The sequence below is a fragment of the Myxine glutinosa genome, chromosome 9 (assembly GCF_964187855.1).
Source record: "Myxine glutinosa chromosome 9, kmMyxGlut1.1, whole genome shotgun sequence".
Classification (NCBI taxonomy): Eukaryota; Metazoa; Chordata; class Myxini; order Myxiniformes; family Myxinidae; genus Myxine; species Myxine glutinosa.
The window spans coordinates 111124391-111146364 of record NC_136269.1 but is presented as its reverse complement, the minus strand read 5'-3'; the positions used below and the strand labels follow the sequence as shown (position 1 = coordinate 111146364).

Genomic DNA, 21974 nt, shown 5'->3' with positions numbered 1-21974 from the left:
CCTCCAGAGCAGAATGAAAAATCACTCAAAGAGCAACACTTGGCAAAAGAGAACAAAGTAGAATGGCACTCGGTAGAGCATCCTTTTGACCTCAAATAATTGGTGGTTGAATTCAGTGACCTGATATGCAAATCATATTCAAATTTTAAGTTAACCGGATGAAAATTGACAATCTCAGAAATTTGGCCTATGTGGACCTTTTGTTTTGACCTAAGTTGACCTCAAATATAAATTGGAGGTTGAATGAAGTAAGCTGATATGAAAATCCTTTTCAAATTTCAAGTCAATTATATAAAAATGGAGGATTTTAGAAATTTGAACAAAAGTGGTTGACCTTAGGTCTATGTTGACCTTTTGGCTTATGTTGATCTCAAAAGGCTACTGTATGTTGATACTGTATGTTGATAGGCATCTGGGTGGTTCAATTCAGTTGGCTCATATGAAAATCCTATTCAAATTTCAAGTCAATCGGATGAAAATTGAGGATTTTAGAAATTTTAAAAGGTTGTTGACCTTTTTGCCTGTTGACCTTTCGGCCTGTGTTAATCTCAAAAATTGTTTGTGGCTGAATTCAGTTTGCTGATATGCAAATCCTATTCAAATTTCAAGTCAATTGGATGAAAATTGAGGATTTTAAGAATTTGGTTAAAGTGGTTGACCTTTGGCCTATGTTGACCTTTTGACCTCAAAAATAAATAAGATTGTGTTGGACCACAAACTCTACCATGGGGTGAAGTTTCATGAAGATCAGTTTAAAATTGGGACTTGTAGGCAAGTATAAGTGAGTGGACAGACAAGCACACATACACAAACACACAGATCACCGGAGTGATAAACATACTTGTCAAAAATATTTATTTTGCCAAGTAATGAGTCCACAATGTGACAGATAATCATCATCAATGTACCATACATATTCTTTATGGAGTGTTGGTGCTGCTGATGCAGTCTCTTGGCAAGATAGTTTTGTTGTTGCCTTCTCAGTAGTTATCGAGGAATTTGTTTAGGGTGCCAGCGATAATTCCCCTCTGCCGAGTTCTGGGAGATGAGTCCTCTGGGGTTCCATCATCCTGATGCAGGATGCATCACTCTGCCTACAAAACACCATGGTGACCTTATCGCATCAGCACAACGAATATGCTTTATGATATCACATGAAATTATGCATTCAAGTCAAAATTGTCATTTAGGATCACAGAGTATCTACAACTTATACTACAACTTATTTGATGGTCCCAAGTATTCTCACCTTCTTGTGGGATTGACCAGTGAACTTTTTTGGCTCGAGTCTTTCACAAATTGGCTGGCGAGTCCTGACGTTCGACTGAAGGTGGCAGAACTTTGGGATTTGATATACTCTCCTGCTCTTCACAAAAGACAGCCTGAGATTTTAAACCTCCAACGGCGACCAGTGCTGGCGCACGGGTCATCCGGGTAAAAGATAAGTGTGCATACCTTTAAGCTCTTCTACCCGCCTTCAGTGTAAAAAGTATCTATTGGTACAATTTAAATTTTCAATATTATCGAATACCACTGGCCATAGACTCGTACTCAATTTTACAAACGTTTTTTAGAAACACTTTGTAAATAAAATTCAAAAGTTTCTTATAAATAAAAGTAGAAAAATGCATCAAAGTGAAGTTGGTTTTGTTTCATTTACTTTTCTGTACACACTCCGGTATCTCCCAGAAAAAGATCCAGGATATATATTGTGCCAAAAACAGCATGATTCTTCTTTGAAACAAAATGATGGAAATACATTCGATGTAGGTAAAGTAAAAATAATGTGAATTCGAAAGGAAAGCTTTATTTGCTGATTAATTCCAGCATCTTTTAGCGTGTACGCACTGGAGGCGCCATGCAGTTTTTATGTCCATGGCAATGTTTCTAGCCATGAAATTACATTTTGCAGTTGAGAGAATATGCACAATCCTTAAAACAGCAAGAACTTCAGAACAGAGAATTTAAAAGCATTAAACAACTCAAGTTTTTGTCAAAAGTGATAAAGCTCAAAGCCCAGGATTGCAGGAACAAAGACATTTTCATCAGGGATTAACATGGCCATAAGTTCTCAGATCTTAAATGCTTTCCTGGATAAGCAGGGTGACACAGGCCTGCAATCAAAATCAAGACCCAGGAAACCATTTTCAGCATTGCCTTCTGCTGATGTATATTCTTTACATTTCTTTCCCTCTGAAAGTCAATACAGTATTCAGCTTCATGCCTGAGTGATCATATTTTATAATTATGTCACTCGGTCAACAAAACATTCTTCTAGACCTCCGGTTGCAATGTTGTCTGTGCAGTAGGCCATAGATTTTCCAACACATCGGCAACACGATCCAACACCTGCCCTGTCTGAACTGTACGATGTACCAGGTCAGCCTGCATATCCAGTGCTCGCCCGGCTGCTTGCCGCAAAGCCTCACCCAGGTTTGTCACACTCTCGGTCAGGCACCGGATGTCGTTTCGAAGACCGGCTAACTCCCCGCACACTTGGACTTGGTCTTTTTCTGAATTTAAAGTCTGGACGCAAAAGGAGGCCGGCTCTGTGGCAACAGGACAGGCCGTGGCTGAGACCGGTGTCGAGGATGTCTCTCTAGTGTTTTCTGGATTCTCTGTAACCACTTTGCCATTTGGCTTATCAGGTTCACTCTCCTCCATCATCAAGTCTTCCTGCTTGAGGATGATCTCCTGACAGTCGATCTCAGTCTCATCTTTCACAGTAGAAATTCTGGAACCTGAAATCAAGAAAATACAACCATTGATACTTTTACCAAGGCTCGAAAATTAAACCTTGTCCGGTCACCAATTCCTTGCGACCTATTCAAAGTTAAGTTTTGTTTTGGTTGTTATACCATGGCAGGAATTTGGGATTTAATCAGCGTACAAAGGCCTATTCTTTTGAAAGATACCATAGTATATTTAACACACAAACAAAACATTAGCAAATGGAACTGCTGTCTTAACATTTTTCCCGAAGGATGACATATTCTGTGGTGCAACACCCCACCTACGAATTATCAGCGTAACAGTTGGGAAGTTGGAAGTGGCAGAAAAGGAAGTTGGAACCTTTTCCAGAGGGAATCAAACCTAGACTAGGCAGCTTAAGATTGAATACTGTTTTTGTTATCCTGTTAGTCTCTGCAGTCAAGCTAGAGTTGTGAAAGCAACATTGAAGGCATTTGACTGAATTGGAGACTTTATATTATGGATGAAGTTGGTCTTGAGTCAGATTAAATTCCTTAGTTCTGTAACAAGCTGGACTCGCAAGTTCAAAAGTTGAGTCCACAAGTAAGGTTTGGCCTTTCGATCTAGAAGGTATAGAAATATAGGATATGAACCAGTAACGGGTCTTGCAACTGAGGACAGAGTTGTGGATGTTAAATCTGACAGTTAAAAAGTTGCAGAATATTAAGTGGTATAAAGGGAAGTTTGTAAATTCAGTCTAATGCCAGAACCAGGAAATCATCAATTAATGCTATTTGTCTCTTTTACTTCAAGCTGATCAGATTGCTGCAATTGATAAGAAATATGTGATGCAATGAATTTGCAAAGCAAAGAGACAACGACAGTGATATCCAGCCTACGACTGGAAATTCAACATCAACAAACCTTGATGGCATTGCCTTCTGTGCTGTGACATTACAGAATGAGGTGCTGAGACAAAGAAGTACTTCAAAGCAGATACAATTCCTTTTATCCATACTGATTTTCAAGTGCCATTCACCAAAACCCTTCCCCCTCCCCTCTTGCATGGGTGTAAGCTGTTTGGAAAATGCCTTTTTGGAATGTTATGGCAAACCTTGTGTTTAAAACGTGCTTTTGTTAAAATAAAAAAAATACATATATATATATATATGCACCAGCTTGACTCAGCTCGCTACGCTCCCCTCACAACGCGTCGTTACAGAGGAACTGTCGTGTTTTAACTGAGGATAAGGACTGTACCTGAGTTGCTGTGTTGTCATGATTTACACTAATCATAATACAAACAATTATTTTGCACAAATTTATTTGTAGTGTTTATGATATTACATTTTTATAAACAATTTAGATGGAAAAAATATAAAAATTTCAAAAAATAACCCCTCAGCACATACAGTCACGTGAAAAAGTAAGTACACCCCGTGTAAAGTTTTGACCTTTTCAACATATTTCAACATACAGCTATTTGATCTTCATTTCAACAATATTGATAGATAAAGGTGATATAATATAACAAATATCATGAAACATTTACATTTTGTAGTTCATTGTATAATTTAAATAAACATAAATGCAAATGTCACATGTGGAAAAAGTAAGTACACCCCATGAAATGATTTTTATCTTTTTAACATATGTGGACATATCAATATTTGATCTTCATTTAAACAGTATCTACAGACAAAGGTGATCTAATTGAACAAAAAACAATGGAAAATTGACTTTGCAATAATTTATTCAACAAAAAATTGTTACACAGCATGCACAATTGCATGCACAGCTCATTTCAAACCCCCCCACAACATCTCGATGGGATTTAGATCCGGGCTTTGACTTGGCCATTCCAGAACCCTCCATTTCTTTCTTTTCAGCCATTCCTTAGTGGATTTACTGGTATGTTTAGGGTCATTGTCATGTTGCAAGTGTTACATATTTATGTGAATGTATGTGAATTACTATTCAGGGCTTTGCTTATCAATGTGTAGTCGATTAAAGGTTGTTGTGATTAAAGGGTCAGGAGCCCTTCTGAGAAAAAGGAGACCGGAAACGGAAGAAAAAAAGACACGAGGTCCTGGAGACGCGACGATTCTTCTTCTTCCTGGCCGAGCTCGGACGCGAGCGGTATCGATTGAGCAACGTAAGAGAATCGGCTTTTCAAAGCCCGTCTGGCGAGAGGAGTTACCGGGACGTGTAACTACCCTTTGACACGTCAAGTCACTGTGGGTTCGTGCACGGAACCAAGCAGCTGGCACAGTTCGCCTCGCCGTCTACAAGGCCGCGTACGGGTCACACCTTGGGCCGCGCGCGCTGGGCAAGCCGCGTGTTGCTTTGCCTGCTTTACATTACCCGCTTTGCTTGGCCAGGAGGTGCGCGCTGCAGCCGTGGTTCCCGGTACGGGACGTGCCCGGTGAAAGCACGTCAGGAAGGGTCCGTTCAACCGCCCACGTGCGGAGATCGAACTACAGGCGTACGGAGACATTGAGAGAGACATTGACCATGGAGGGAGTCGGGAGTGGGGCTCACGTGAGGAATGTATAAGATGGCCATCTTAGAGTTATTATAGATGAGTTTACATCTTTGTACTAGTGGATTGTTGATGGTTGTTGATTGTTGATTCCTTGGGGGAATATATTATTGATTACTCTGGATCCTTGGTGTGGGGTTTCTTATTGACTGGAATTCATATTGATTGCGTTACGAAAGCGTATACATCATATATCTTTCTGGCGGGGTGCCTCCCACAGTCCGGGGGTCACCGTGACCAGGTAGTTACCGGGAGGACCACGTAACACAAGGTCCACCTTCGGTTGAGCTTCAACTTTACGACAGATGGCCTCACATTATCCTCAAGCACCCTCTGGTACAATGAAGAATTCATAGTGGATTCTATGATGGTGAGCTGCCCAGGCCCTGATGCAACAAAGCTGCCCCAAACCATAATATTTCCTCCACCATGCTTTACAGTTGGTATCAGGTTCTTGTGGTCAAATGCTGTCTTTGGTTTTTGCCAAACATGTCTTCTCGTACTGTGGCCAAATAGCTCTACCATTGACGCATCTGTCCAGAGCACATTGTTCCAGAAGTGCTGGTCTTTGCCTCAGTGTTCATTGGCAAACTTTAGTCTTGCCCTGATGTTCTTTCTGGACAGCAAAGGTTTCCTCCTGGCATACCTCCCATGTCGATCAAATTTGTGCAGCCTCTTTCTAATGGTAGACTCGTACACTTTGACATCAACAGTGGCAAGAGCTACCTGTAGGTCCCGTGATGACATTCTGGGGTTCTTGGAGACTTCTTTCAGCATCTTGCGGTCTGCTCTCGTGCTGAACTTGCTGGGGCGGCCTGGCCTGAACAAGTTGGCAGTTGTTTGGAATCTTCTCCACTTGTAGATGATCTTCCAGACAGTTGAATGATTGATTTCAAATTGTTTGGAGATCTTTTTAAATCCCTTCCCAGACTCGTAGGCATCTATAACCTTCTTTCTGAAGGCCTCCGACAGCTCTTTTGATCTAGGCATGGTGACGCCGCACATTTCAACAACAAAGAGCAAACCAAACTAAATGACTGAGGTTTAAATAAGACAGGTTCCTCCAAGATCCTCTCTAACGATGTTCTAATCATTTGAACCTGAGCTGGTGTACCTGATTCTAATTTTAGGTATTTGAAGTAGTGATAAATGTAGGGGTGTACTTACTTTTTCCACATGCGAAATTTGCATTTATGTTTATTTAAATTATACAATGGACAACAAAATGTAAATGAATATGAATGAATGAATGAATGAATGAATGATCGTTTTAAGGCCATTTTCCCAGCTAGAGCAGGGGTTAGCCTTGCGGGCCACATGACAATCATGGTTCCCTGTTTGAGGCAATGTTTTATGGCCGGATGCCCTTCCTGATGCCAACCCTTAGTCGCCTCTTATGATGCGCAGGGATACGGTGTACCTCTTCCAAACCGGGGTACATACCAGGATCATTCTAATGTTTGACCGGGACCGGGACTACAAAATGTAAATGTTTCATGATAATTGTTATATTATATCACCTTTATCTATCAATATTGTTGAAATGAAGATCAAATAGCTGTATGTTGAAATATGTTGAAAAAGTCAAAACTTTGCATGGGATGTCCTTACTTTTTCACGTGACTGCAGGCAAAGACCAGCACTTCTGGAACAATGTGCTCTGGACAGATGAGTCAAGGTTAGAGCTATTTGGCCACAGTACCAGAAGACATGTTTGGCGAAAACCAAAGCGAGCATTTGACAACAAGAACCTGATACCAACTGTAAAGCATGGTGGTGGAAATATTATGGTTTGGGGCAACTTTGCTGCATCAGGGCCTGGGCAGCTCACCATCATAGAATCCACGATGAATTCTTCATTGCACCAGAGGGTACTTGAGGATAATATGAGGCCATCTGTCGGAAAATTGAAACTCAACCGAAGGTGGACCTTGCAACATGACAATGACCCTAAACATACCAGTAAATCTACCAAGGAATGGCTGAAAAGAAAGAAATGGAAGGTTCTGGAATGGCCAAGTCAAAGCCCGGATCTAAATCCCATCGAGATGTTGTGGGGGGATTTGAAACGAGCTGAGCATGCAAGAAACCCATCAAACATCGCACAGCTGAAAGAATTTTGCATGGAGGAGTGGGCAAAAAATTTTCCCAGTCGATGTCAGAGACTGGTAGACAGTTATAAGAAACGCCTACTTGAGGTTGTTTCTGCCAAAGGGGAAAATACCACCTATTAGAGCCAAGGGTGTACTTACTTTTTCCACTTGCGAAATTTGCATTAATGTTTATTTAAATTATACAATGGACTACAAAATGTAAATGTTTCATGATATTTGTTGTATTATATCACCTTTATCTATCAATATTGTTGAAATGAAGATCAAATAGCTGTATGTTGAAATATGCCGAAAAAGTCAAAACTCTACATGGGGTGTACTTACTTTTTCACGTGACTGTAGGTGTTCATTGGCAAACTTTAGTCTTGCCCTGATGTTCTTTCTGGACTGCAAAGGTATCCTCCTCGCACACCTCCCATGTATATCAAATTTGTGCAGCCTCTTTCTTATGGTAGACTCGTGCACTTTGACATCAACAGTGGCAAGGGCTACCTGTCGGTCCCGTGATGACATTCTGGGGTTCTTAGAGACTTCTTTCATCATCTTGCGGTCTGCTCTCGGGCTGAACTTGCTGGAGCGGCCTGGCCTGAACAAGTTGGCAGTTGTTTGGAATCTTCTCCACTTGTAGATGATCTTCCAGACAGTCGAATGATTGATTTCAAATTGTTTGGAGATCTTTTTAAATCCCTTCCCAGACTCGTAGGTATCTATAACCTTCTTTCTGAAGGCCTCAGAGAGCTCTTTTTATCTAGGCATGGTGACGCCCCACACTTCAACAACAAAGAGCAAACCAAACTAAATGTCTGAGGTTTAAATAAGACAGATTCCTCCAAGATCCTCTCTAACGATGTTCTAATCATTTGCACCTGAGCTGGTGCACCTGATTCTAATTTTAGGGTTTTGAAGTAATGATAAATGTCGGGGTGTACTTAGTTTTTCCACATGTGAAATTTGTATTTATGTTTATTTAAATTATACAATGGACTACAAAATGTAAATGTTTCATGATATTTGTTGTATTATATCACCTTTATCTATCAATATTGTTGAAATGAAGATCAAATAGCTTTATGTTGAAATATGTCGAAAAAGTCAAAACTTAACATGGGGTGTACCTACTTTTTCACGTGACTGTATATAACAAAATACACAAAAGACAAAACAAACAAACCAAGAAGACCCTAAAATACCCAAAATATCCTGAAGACCTAAAATACCTGCCGAAAAAACCTGAAATACCTTTGTACAAGACCCTAAAATATCCAAAATACACAGAGCACCAAAAAGACCCTACGAATGACCCTTAAAGACCCAAAAGACCCAGATGACCCAAAATGTGTGTGTGTGTGTTTGTGTGTGTGTATCAATACAGCAGTGACGCTCTGTATCTGAGTATGGTACACATCAGCATCAGAATTTTATACGTACATACAAACACTACATGCCCAAAAGTATGCGGACACCCCTTCTAATTAGTGGATTCGGCTGTTTCAGCCACACCCATTGCTGACAGGTACATATAATCAAGCACACAGCCAAGCAATCTCCATAGACAAACATTGGCAGTAGAATGGGCCGTACTGAAGAGCTCAGTGACTTTCACCGTGGCAGTCATAGGATGCCACCTTTCCAACGAGTCAGTTCATCAAATTTCTGCCCTGCTAGAGCTGCCCCGGTCAACTTTAAGTGCTGTTATTGTGAAGTGGAAACGTCGAGGAGCAACAACAGCTCAGCCGTGACGTGGTAGGCCACACAAGCTCACAGAACAGGACCGCCGAGTGCCGCGGAAAAATTGTCTGTCCTCGGTTGCAACATTCACTTCCGAGTTGCAAACTGCCTCTAGAAGCAACGTCAGCACAAGTGTTCGTCGGGAGCTTCATGAAATGGGTTTCCATGGCCGAGCAGCCACCCACAAGCCAAAGATCACCATGCGCAATGCCAAGCGTCGGCTGGAGTGGTGCAAAGCTCACCGCCATTGGACTCTGGAGCAGTGGAAACATGTTCTCTGGAGTGATGAATTACGCTTCACCATCTGGCAGTCCGATGGATGAATCTGGGTTTGGTGGATGCCAGGAGAACGCTACCTGCCCGAATGCATAGTGCCAACTGTAAGGTTTGGTGTAGGAGGAATAATGGTCTGGGGCTGTTTTTCATGGTTCAGGCTAGGCCCCATAGTTCCAGTGAAGGGAAATCTTAACGCAACAGTATACAATAAGATTCGAGACGATTGTGTGCTTCCAACTTTGTGGTAACAGTTTGGGGAAGGCCCTTTCCTGTTTCAGCATGGCAATGCCCCCGTGCACAAAGCGAGGTCCAATGGTCAATAGAGAAATAGTTTGTCGAGATCGGGGTGGATGAACTTCACTGGTCTGCACAGAGCCCTGACCTCAACCCCATTGAACACCTTTGGGATGAATTGGAACGCTGACTGCAAGCGAGGCCTAATCGCCAAACATCAGTGCCCGACCTCACTAATGCTCTTGTGGCTGAATGGAAGCAAATTCCCGGAGCAATGTTCCAACATCTAGTGGAAAGCCTTCCCAGAAGAGTGGAGGCTGTTATAGCAGCAATGGGGGGGGGGGGGGTGCTGGGGGGGAATCAACTCCATATTAATGCCCATGATTTTGGAATGAGATGTTCGACGAGCACATACAGGTGTGATGTTCAGGTGTCCACATACTTTTGTATATATATATATATATATATATATATATATATATATATATATATATATATAAACACACACACCCGGGTAACCTGTGCACACACACACACACACACACACACACATATATATATATATATATATATATATATATATATATATGTATATATATATATGTATATATATATATATATATATATATATATATATATATAAATATATATATATATATATACTGTATATATATATATATATATATATATATATATATATATATATATACATATATATATATACACATAATCCCTTTTGGAATGGGGAGAAGAGGGCAAAGAGGTTTACATGGAATAGGATATAAGGAAAGTGGAATGTGCAAGGACACGTGAGGAGAAGGGAAGGGGAGGAATCAGCTATTCAGTCCTTTTCCAGAGGTGATGTGTCCATGGATCCATATTGAAAGTACATTATGGAGTTGCATGCTTGAGTTCGTCGAGATAAGCTGTGAAACGAAGTTATTGCGAAAGAGAGATAATGGCTGATGATTACCCGAAGTTGTGCAGCTGATCTTCACCAACTCCTCTGACACAGCAGCCACCACCATGACTGGCTTTTGTCTTGAACGTAGTACAAGTGCACCACCATTACCCGTTGCTTTTTCTCGGCCTCCATTTGACTCTATTCCTTGCAGAGGCGCTCTGGTCATACGGTTTGGACCCGCCATAACTTTAACTTTGCTTCTTCGCCGGAGGTCGTGCCACCTCCGCTTTACGTCAGACACGGAGCGGTGGCGCACTCCAACTGCGTTGATTTTGCCAGCAATGGATGCCCAGATCCTATACCTGGCCGTGAGGGAGGTGCATCCCGATTCGTGGCCAAAGAGCTGACTTTGGTTTTTCTTTACCTCAGCGACCAATATCTCCAACTCTCTCTCTCGAAATTTCTCCTTTCTTTTTCGCGCCGACTGTATCGCGAATGCAGACCAGTTGGTGGTCGTTCTTCCTCGCCCGGACGTGCTTTCCCCCATTTTCTCACTCGCGCGGTCTCAAACGCGGCGCATTCTGCGCTGCAATGTGCGGACGTAATCCCTCATTAGAATGCACGCAGGCGCAAAATGCGCACACGCAAGGGCTTTGAATGTGTTCCTGGTTTTTTGCCCCAGTGCGTTATCCTGACATTCGTAGCTTTTTCGAACAACATTGCACTATTTTGTCTTGAAAAGAGATCAGAGGGTGACCAGGTAAGTTTAACGATCGTTCAAAGGGTTTTCTAGCTCAACAAATTTGCAAGGGCCTGGGCTTTTCCCATCTGCGCCCGGTAGAGGCGGGTTCTGCACACTGTCGCACAGACCCACAAAGTAGGGCGTTACCATAGTGAGCGTGCACTGTGTGCGCTGAGGTTGCAGCACTGTGCACTTTGTACTGTTGTCGATAATGTGGCAAAGGGTGTGCCATAAAGCTCTTGGGAATCCTATATTGTGAGCCACAACCATGGAGAGAATTGGAAAGTTTCAAAGGAGCACAAACAGTGAATGTACTTCATTGTTATTTGAATATAGTCCATGAATATATAGCCCACTTTGAATATAGCACACTCCACCCTCCAGGTCTTTAAAACAGCTGTTCACCACCATCTCTTATCTTCCCCCATCCAAAACCTTGATCTTTTCTACCCCGCTAATTTCACCCCAATTCCACTTTTTTGAAATACCAACTTTTGTCCTGGAAGTCCTTAGTGTCCTTGTGTTTTATACTTCTCCCTCCCCTCCCCCCCCCCCCCCCTTCCCACACCTCCTCCCCCCAAGCCCTCTCCCTTCCACACATCTCCCTGCTCTCAAATGTTGTGTTTGTGTGCTTCCCCTTCTCTCCCCATCTTGTTTTCCGCTCCCTCTTTTTATATATTTTGTTTGTCTGGTTGATTTGTTTGTGAAGTAAATGTTAGCTCTTTCACGAGCCTCGAATCAGTATACAAAAAAAAAAAAAAAAAAAACCTAGAGGGGCCCACCTAGCACCCCCCTCCCCCACCAATCAACGAAACGATATTTTTTTGAAACTTTGAAATGTACTGTTTGAGAAATTATATGTTAACATGCGATAAATTGGGAGTATGGATTTTGAGAGACTGAAAGTTTCTATTTCCTCTGTTATGATGGTATATTGGTTATACTGTTATGTATATATTGTTATATTGTTATGATGGTATATTGGTTATATTGGATGTTATGATGGTTATACACAATGGTATACATAAGCAGAAGATTTTGTTTTTTAATCCAACCAAAGATGGCTGACTGGCGGCCTTTAACTACAGTGCATTCAGAAAGTATTCAGACCCCTTCCCTTTTTTCACATTTTGTTATGTTGCAGCCTTATGCTGAAATCGTTTAAATTCATTTTTTCTCTCATCAATCTGCACTCAATACCCCATAATGACAAAGAGAAAACAGGATTTTAGAAAGTTTTGCAAATTTATTAAAAAGAAAAAACTGAAATATCACATAAACATAAGTATTCAGACCCTTTGCTATGACACTTGAAATTTGGCTCAGGTGCCTCCCATTTCTCTTGATCATCTTTGAGATGTTTCTACACCTTGATTGGAGTCCACCTGTGGTAAATTCAATTGATTGGACATGATTTGGAAAGACACACACCTGTCTATATAAGGTCTCACAGCTGACAATGCATATCAGAGCAAAAACCAAGCCATGAGGTCGAAGGAACTGCCTGCAGAGCTCAGAGACAGGATTGTGTCGAGGCACAGATCTGGGGAAGCCCACAAAAAAATCTCTGCTCCATTGAAGGTTCCCAAGAGCACAGTGGCCTCCATAATTCTTAAATGGAAGAAGTTTGGAACAACCAAGACTCTTCCTAGAGCTGGCCGCCCGGCCAAACTGAGCAATCGGGGGAGAAGGGCCTTGGTGAGAGAGGTGATCAAGAACCCGATGGTCACTCTGGCTGAGCTCCAGAGATCCTGTGTGGAGAGGGGAGAAACTTCCAGAAGGACAACCATCACTGCAACACTCCACCGATCTGGGCTTTATGGCAGAGTAGCCAGACGGAAGCCTCTCCTCAGTGAAAGACACATGAACGCCCACTTGGAGTTTGCAAAAAGCACCTAAAGGACTCTCAGACTGTGAGAAACAAGATTCTGTGGTCTGATGAAACCAAGATTGAACTGTTTGGCTTCCGCGGCTTCAAGATTGAACATGCGGATAGCATGAATTTGATGGTGTTATTGGATTTATTGATTTTCTTGAGAATTCCCTCAAGACCCTTGTCCATCAACCACCCTGCTCCTGGTGTAGCTGCAACACCTTCAGTCTCCTTATACTGTTCTTTTCCTCTGGACAGAAGCTATATATTCAACCCAGTCTTTCTCTTGTCTGTCTGTCTGTCTGTCAATCGCCTACAGGTCACAATTTTAAACCAAATCTTCACGAAACCCTCACCAGCGGGTAGAGTTGGTTATAAGGAAGAAGCCTATTGATATTGAGGTCAAAAGTCATCTTGCGATCAAATTTCTAAAATTGTCATTTTTCATCCGATTCACTTCAAAAGTTGAACAGCATTTCCATATTGAGTCACTAAATTGGGAAACCCACTATTTTGAGGGCAAAAGGTCAAAGGTCAACTCAAGGTCAAACTACTAAAATCATCAATTTTCATCTGAAAAATCATTAATTTGAATCCGATTGACCCAAGCTTTGATTGAGATCGTCAATTTTAATCTTAATGAAATGGGCAATTTCATGTATCCATGGCAACTTTCTTTGGGGGAAGGGATGGATTTTGCAAGTATGATGCTCTGCATGACGTCTTCTTGTTACCCTCGCCAGAGGAGAGGGTATTGTATTTGAGTCCGTTTGTCTGTCTGTTTGTCCTCACAGAATAAATATGATTTTCTCTGCAACCGTTGGTCCGATTGACAGGAAATTTTCACCATATGTGCACCTCCTCCTGTCGAATTGTTTAAATGATAATTATGACATCATCGGTCACGTGGTACAGGCGCCATGTTGGAAAAACTGAAAAACTTTGAGGGTCTGCAATCTCTGATTGCTCTTTCTTGTTACTTGCAAAATCGAAGACTTTTCAAGTATATTGGTCGGTTATGTTTGTGGTTCTGTCTGTTTGTCTGTCAGTTTGTTTGTCTGTCTGTCTGTCTGTTTGTCACCGGCCTACAGGTCACAATTTTCAACCGGTCTTCACGAAACTTCACCAAATGGTAGAGTTGGTCAAAAGCAAGAAGCCTATTGTTTTTGGGGTCAATAGGTCAAAAGGTCAACATAGGCCAAAGGTCACCAACTTTGCTAAATTTCTAAAATCCTCAATTTTCATCCGATTGACTTGAAATTTGAAGACGACTTGCATATCTGGTCACTGAATTCAACCACAAATTATATTTTCGGTGAACATAGGCCAAAAGGTCAACAATGGCCAAAAGGTCAACATAGGCCAAATTTCTAAAATCCTCAATTTTCATCCAATTGACTTGAAATTTGAAGAGGACTTGCATATCTGGTCATTGAATTCAACCACAAATTATATTTTCGGTGAACATAGGCCAAAAGGTCAACAATGGCCAAAAGGTCAACATAGGCCAAATTTCTAAAATCCTCAATTTTCATCTGATTGACTTGAAATTTGAGGAGGACTTGCATATCTGGTCACTGAATTCAACCACCGAGTATACTTGAGGTCAACATAGGCCAAAAGGTCAACATAGGCCAAATTTCTAAAATCCTCAATTTTCATCCAATTGACTTGAAATTTGAATAGGACTTGCATATCTGGTCACTGAATTCAACCACGTATTATATTTTAGGTAAACACAGGCCAAAAGGTCAACATAGGCTGAATTTCTAAAATCACCAATTTTCATTTGATTGACTTGAACTTCTAAGAGGATTTATATATATGGTCATTGAATTCAACCACCATCTATTTTTGAGGTCAACATAGGCCAAAAGGTCAACATAGGCCAAATTTTTAACATCCTCAATTTTCATCCGATTGACTTGAAAATTGAACAGCATTTTCACATTGAGTCACTAAATAGGGAAACTAACTATTTTTGAGGTCAAAAGGTCAAAGGTCAACTCAAGGTCAACCTTCCAAAATCATCATTTTTCATCTGAAAAATCATCACTTTTCATCCTGTTGACCCGAGCTTTGATCAAGATTGTAAATTTTAATCTTCATGAAATAGACAATTTGCTGCATCAATGGAAAACTTTGGGCGGGGTGGGGGGGGCGGATTTTGCAAGTATCGTGCTATGCATGACGTCTTCTTGTTTGTTTGTTTGTGAGCAGGATATTTCAAAAAGTTATGGATGGATTTGAATGAAACTTGGTGGACAGGTTAGGTGTGCGACAAGGACGAATAATTGATTTTGGTGAATATCTGGATCTGGATATGAGAAGTTTTCAATTTTTCAAAGCGATTCGTCACCATTGATGAGGCCAAAAATGATACAAAACATGATATTTCATAAACTTGTTAACGACTTATGACAAGACTTGGTGACAAGTTGGTGAGGTGAGAGAACAAGCCGATTAGATTTCGGTTCAGGTCCGAATCCAGATCCAGCCTATCAGTGGGATACAAAACGTAAACCATTCAGCCTGGCGTAGGTGTGTTCTCTACCGACCGGAGTGGACTACAAGTTTGCTCTCCGTCTGTCCATCTGTCCGTCCGTCCGTCCCACCAGTGGTTTTTCAGACTTTTTTCCAATACCTTCTAATATAGTCAACTGAAACTTGGCACATGGCTTTATCTCTATATAATTCCAGCAATCTCTGTGTGTGTGTGTGTGTGTGTGTGTGTGTGTGTGTGTGTGTGTGTCTGTCTGCGACCGCTGTTTCTCGACAACTACCGGTCCGATATACTTGAAACTTGCCAGGTATATTGCTGGGGACCCGAGGATGTGCCTTTTCAAGGTTTGAAATTAATCGGACAAGTGGTTCCCAAGGTATGGTCACCGTACTCGCAAGCCGTTCGCTTTGGCTTTGCGAATGGACCAAACCATTTCATGTAAATAGAGGGGGGGGGGGGGGTTCTGTGGTCGTTACTGCCACGTGGTTTCAAAGTTTTTTTTTGTTGTTGTTGTTTGCACGCATGTTTTTTTGCACGCACGTACGGGCAAGCACGTACGGGCAAGCACGTACGTGCGGGCACGCCCTAGTTATGACAAATTAGAGAACAAGTTCGAGTTTTGGGGTGTTTCGTCAATTTTTCAGAATTATGCGCTTTTTGGACTTCGAAAACATCACATCGGTAGGGGACGTATTGCAAAGCAATTCTCGCTCTTGTTTAAATTGAAATACCGTATTTGAGTTTGAGACAACGATATACACAGGGCCCTATTCAAGTTGCTGATTTTTAATCTGTGGATATTCCACTTATCAAGAGACCATTATGCCTTTTCAGCAAGCATACACCTATATTTCACTATAGATCGAGTCATAAACCCTCATATTGCACTGATTCATAAAAATTTTGCCTGTACCAAACCTGACTGCTTCTTCATTTCTAGGGTTTCAAAGGGACTATGGGTTTCCCAGGTGAGGAGGGCACACCAGGCTTAAAGGTGAGCATCTTCCTCTGACTATAATCTACATAGTAGTTTGTCTTCCATTGTTCACTATCATTAACCCTGGATATATGTACCCCTGGGTATACCCATTCTGTACGGATCGGTATACCCAGGGGTACACTTATTTTGGGTTAAGATAGCTTTTCTCACCTTGTATTCAAGGAATAATTCCCTCGGCAAGCATTGGTTTCTGGGATACATTGCTTGGAGCAGCTTATATTGATGGTGTAGTCTGTATGGACAGGGTCAACATGGAGAGCCCGGACATCCTGGCCAAAATGTTTCCATTCCTCATGGCAAGACTCCAACAAAAGGTTGTTTTACTTCCTCCACAATGCACTATCCCTACAGCCTATCCTTCAACAGGCCATTCTCCTACTTTAAATGTAGACATGTCCATTGACTTAAGTTTTCGTTTTATGGGATTACCGAGTTAAATGTTTACGTAACTTTGACAAAACAAATTCCAAATTGCACAATTTGTTTCTGTATTGAAGTATGTTGGTCAATGGTAATGGCCTTTGCAGATCTATGCATTTAAAATTAAATAATGGATCTTTCTTGCTTTGTTTACATTATTTTTGCTTAGCACTTCTCTTATCCACCTCTCCCATACGCAAGTATATGCTGAAGCTTTTAGGCTAATAATGTGACATAATGAACCACTACTGTTGATTGTTATTGTCATCATCACATGTTTGTAAATTATAAACATAAATAACTTTATCCTGCATGCAACCTCTAAATTATAGTGTATGAGGTACAAGGTAACTTTGTTTAGCAGAACAAAAGTCAAGAGTGTTTGCAAATGGAAGTTCTGATAGTATAGAAAATGATGATGTCAAAGAAAAAATTCACCTCCTAATTTGATAAACCTCTCTCTCTTCCTTCTGTTTATTCATCCCTTTATGTCCATGTGTTGTCCTTCTGCCCTTGCTTTCTAGGGCATCAAGAAGGGAAAGGTGTGAGGTAGGGGGCGTCAGCCCAAAGTGGAGAGCAGTGCTTCATCAAGCTATGAATGAAGGTCCTGTAGGTTGTCAAAAGTTAAGACTGGCCAAGGAAAGACCTGGCACAACGAAGGATGTCCTCTTGGTGGCTGGCTTTGGAGGCCATCTTGGAAATATGGTCTGCCGAAGAAAGACCATGGCTGATGGTGAGGCCCAAAGGTTTGAGTGGCTTAACCTCTTCAAGTGGTTTATTTAGGAAGTAGATTAGATGGTTCATCAGATGATCCTTATGGCAAGACAGGGTGAGATTGTGGGATTGATCAGGGTTGAGAGACATATTCGAAGTGTTGGACCAGCTCATGATTCTATCAAGGTCTGCAGGGATGGAAGAGGCTGCTGTCTGCCTGTCTGAAGGATGAGAAATGATATGCAGAAGGTGGAATCATTTGCAAAGAGATAGGCAGGATTTTACAGGAAAGCAGAAAGATCATTGGTGATGATGAGGAACAAGACTGGGCCCAAGACCATGCCTTAGTGCACTCTGGCCTTGACAGGGTGAGAAAAGATGAGAGGATCCTGTTAAGAGCCAAATGCTGAATACGGGAGTGGAGGAAGTCAGTGATCCATGAGAGGAGGTGGCCTTGCATGCCATAAACAGAGAGTTTGGGGTGCCAAACTGTATCAGATGCTCAAGATACGTCCAGAGAGACAGCCCTGATCTCATGGTTGAGATTGAGGTCTTCCTATCCATGTTGGTTTGACTCTCCCATTGTTGGCCACACTTTGCAAACAACTACTGCTGCTGTGAGAGGAAGCACCAGTGTTGTGTTTACCATCGGACTTCAAACCAATTTTCTAATAATCATATTGATGATGATGATGATGTCCACTCCTGCATCATCAAATGCAAATGGCCGAAGCAGTTTCTTGACTATTGGGCACAATTCCAGTCGGGGCGTCACTCCTACACAGGATACTCGAATGGCTCATTCATCCCAACAAGCTGGTACTCATTTCGCCAACCTCGGAAAGATGACAGGCTGAGTCAACCCCACCTGGTGTTAATTCCACGACTAACCGGGATTTGAACTCAGGACCTGTTAATTCCACGACTAACCGGGATTTGAATTCAGGACCCTAGAATCCCAAGCCAGCACCCGAACCATTAAGCCAACACAATGCTTGTAATCTATATTATAGCCGGCAAAGCCGGTGTTGTCAATGAACGCGTACGTATTATGTTGAAAAGCCAGATTTTGCTGGATCCCTTGGCTTGAGAATTTCGAAGCTTTGACGCACCAAATCGCTCAATGGAGGCCGCCATCTTCCGGATGCGGAAGTATGCATAAAAAATTGCGAAAAAGTTCAATAGGAGTTTGTTTCACCCGTCTTTGTTTGATTCACGATCTTATGCACCTCTAATTTGTAATTAAAATACTTTAAGACCAACCTCATTATCTTCAACGAAAATCGTCACCAAACACGGGAACCAATGAGATTCGAGCATTTGAAAAAATATTTCAAAAAAGCTTATTATGCGTTTCTGAGGCTGAAAACGGCATCAAATATTCTAAAATTGACGAAGAATTATTTTTTAGAAATGTCGCGGCCGTAGGGGATAGTTTTTCACGGCCGGAAATATCCGAAGTTGAGACGGAATTCACCGAATTAATCAAGAAGTAAATTTTATCAATTTTAATCTCATCCAGAATGCAAATGGTGTCATTGTAGGTCTGAATTAGCGAAATTTTGTGAGCTGACCAATCAGCGATCAGCTTAGGTCAGCCAATCAGCGCCATCGACACGGTTTGATTAACGACAGTCACACATTGCCGGTGAAACGGCGCCATCGTCTGATCTGTCGGCACTGATCTTACTGCAAGCTAACTTCTTCTGGTGGAGGAAGCCGCAGTGCCCGGAGAGAACCAGTCCTGACAGCGACTGAAGTTAGAAGACTACACACATACTGTGAAAATGTATATTAAGCCCAGTTAAAATTTCTTAAAATAGGCCCTAAGCTAGCACATCGTATAGTTACTTCCTTAAGCTTCTTGTGACACATTGTATGTAGGTATTGGGGAGGACTGTCTGCTCTTCTCTTTTACCAAGTCTTACCAGGTACGGTACCTACTACACCTACCTACTACCAACTACCTAACCTACTGATGCCATAGTGATGGGTAAAATAGTGGCAAGAGGCTTTGGCTTCGCCGACTCATTGCGGCTTTGCACTTTGCAGTCGGGTACTAGTAAAACAGGAGTGTCCATCCGTCCCCCAACTACTCCCTCAGTTTTGGGGCCAGCTCCGCCAAACCTACTGTGGACCGTTTTGGAGTCCCAGCGGATGTTCTAAGGTAGGTAGGAGGTTTCAAAAATTCCTCAATAAAATTATGATTTGAAATTAACTCGATACGAACCTTCCGCGAATCTGGAAACCCGATGTTGTGGCTTACCAATATGGCGGCCCGCCATCTTGGTCATCCCCCTGCACCTCGCTGAGTTCTTAAGCCGCCATTTTGTTTCGGCCTACTCAAACGTGCCTTACCTTGGAAACACGATCGATTATCATTACATAATTGAAGCATATCATCAAAATATGGATTCTGATATGGGGATTGGATGCTGTAAACTAAATAATTTCCAAATCTGGAGTGAAATCTGACAAAATTTACCATATCTTCGAATTTATAACTAAGTGTATATATGCATTTATTTAAGCGAGGCTGTGATTCTCATTCTAGGGTTAGTTTTCTTTAATTTAACTTAATATATAAATCGTTTTTAACTTTATTCTTACTTCCATGGGAACTGCTCGGAGACGCGTATTTGAATGAAACGTTTTTAGCAAAGGACACTTTCTTAGTAGTTGGGACTGCTGTTCGTGTTCGTGTTACTATTAGTCAATTCTGAAGTTGGAATTTTGACGATCGGTTTGGATTAAGAGTTTGTGGAGCTTATGCTTATCGCATTGTGGTTTTTAACCTGTGTGGAAATGAAATAAAGGTGTGGCGTGGGGTAGAACCAGTTGCAACTGCTAAACCAGAAAGCTTCTGAAAAGTGAAAATGCAAAGCTGACAAGCTGTCCACGTCCGTTTGTATTCAGACATATTCTTCTTCTTCTTTACGCGCAAAATAACGAAAATAGTTTACAAAAAAATACAAAATGAAAATTGATGATTTTATGCAGCCTTGACCTTTAGATCTAAAAAAAATAATCTGCTTCTAGCTTTTGATTGGTGAACAAATTAATTGACAAATATGCAAATTATTAAAATTTCAGGTCAATAATAATAATAATAATGCATTTATTTTATATAGCGCTTTTCAGGAAGCCCAAAGACGCTTTGACAGAGTGCAAAACATAAAGCATAGCAAAACATAAAAACAATGTGGCAATGTCAATGGCATGAAAATTGATGATTTTATGTGACGCTGACCTTTGACCTTTTGACACAATTATTAATTTACCTTCTCAATATTCCCATAATAAAGCTTTGAAAATTTGATGACAAAACTCATGGTAAAAAGGTTACAGCCCTGACACGGACACTGCACACACGCAAACACACACACACACACGGACACACACACACGCGGACACACACACACGCTGACACACACACACGTGGACACACACACACACACACACACACGTGGACACACACACACACACACACACACACACACACACACACACACACACACACACACACTGGGACACAACAACACACTGGGACACACACACACGGGGACACACAAACACAGGGACACACAAACACAGGGACACACAAACACAGGGACACACACACACACACACACACACACACACACACACACACACACACAAACGCAGGGACACACAAACACAGGGACACACACACCCACACGGGGACACACACACACACACACACACACACACACACACACACACACACACACACGACACACACACACAGGACACACACACACACACACACACGGGGACATACAAACACAGGAACACACACACACACCCACACACAGGACACACACACACCCACACACACACACGGACACAGGGACACACAAACACGGGGACACACACACATGGACACACACACACACACACACACACACACACACACACACACACCATTCAGACTTATGGGAAGTTACGGGGGGCGGCAATTTGACATCTCGCCCCGAGCATAATTTTTTCCTCCATACGCCACTGCTCCACTGTACTTGCGATCTGTTTTTAAAATTTGCTCAAGATGAAGAACCCAGATTGCGTATATTGTGGCGGACACGATGGCTCGCTGGCACGATGACATCATTCCGCGCACCAGGAGGGTGTCGGCCACGCCCAAGGGGTAGGCGTGGCCTCGGGATATACACGGGGTACACAGCCCCGAGCACGGCAGTGCTATAGTGTGATCCT

At 41.9% G+C, this 21974-nt stretch overlaps 2 protein-coding genes across 15 annotated transcripts in view; one reads left to right on the top strand and one right to left on the bottom strand.

The window, feature by feature from the left end:
- The window catches only part of LOC137435086 (uncharacterized), a 254059-nt gene that overhangs the window by 117835 nt on the left and 114250 nt on the right, over positions 1-21974 (top strand). For 13 of the 14 annotated variants that reach the window (XM_068128534.2, XM_068128527.2, XM_068128529.2 and 10 more), the window contains 2 exons: positions 16548-16601; positions 16852-16921. The exons of the other annotated variant lie outside the window; for it this stretch is intronic. In XM_068128534.2, coding sequence (XP_067984635.2) covers positions 16548-16601; positions 16852-16921 — 124 coding nt within the window. The remainder of the gene's footprint in view (positions 1-16547; positions 16602-16851; positions 16922-21974) is intronic. 14 annotated transcript variants of the gene reach the window in all.
- LOC137435091 (uncharacterized) lies at positions 1642-11328 on the bottom strand. The gene is made up of 2 exons (XM_068128550.2): positions 10559-11328; positions 1642-2741 (listed from the first exon to the last, which is right to left on the bottom strand). The coding sequence occupies exons 1-2, from the start codon at positions 11034-11036 to the stop codon at positions 2275-2277; spliced, it is 945 nt and encodes a 314-aa protein (XP_067984651.2). The 5' UTR covers positions 11037-11328; the 3' UTR covers positions 1642-2274.

What these genes read in the sequence shown, in the direction of transcription:
- LOC137435091 (XM_068128550.2), bottom strand. Translation starts at nt 11,036, where the DNA reads ATGGGGGAAAGCACGTCCGGGCGAGGAAGAACGACCACCAACTGGTCT. An exon ending in GATCAGCTGCACAACTTCGG is followed by an intron (nt 2,742 to 10,558) that starts GTAATCATCAGC and finishes TCTTGATTTCAG; the next exon opens with GTTCCAGAATTTCTACTGTG.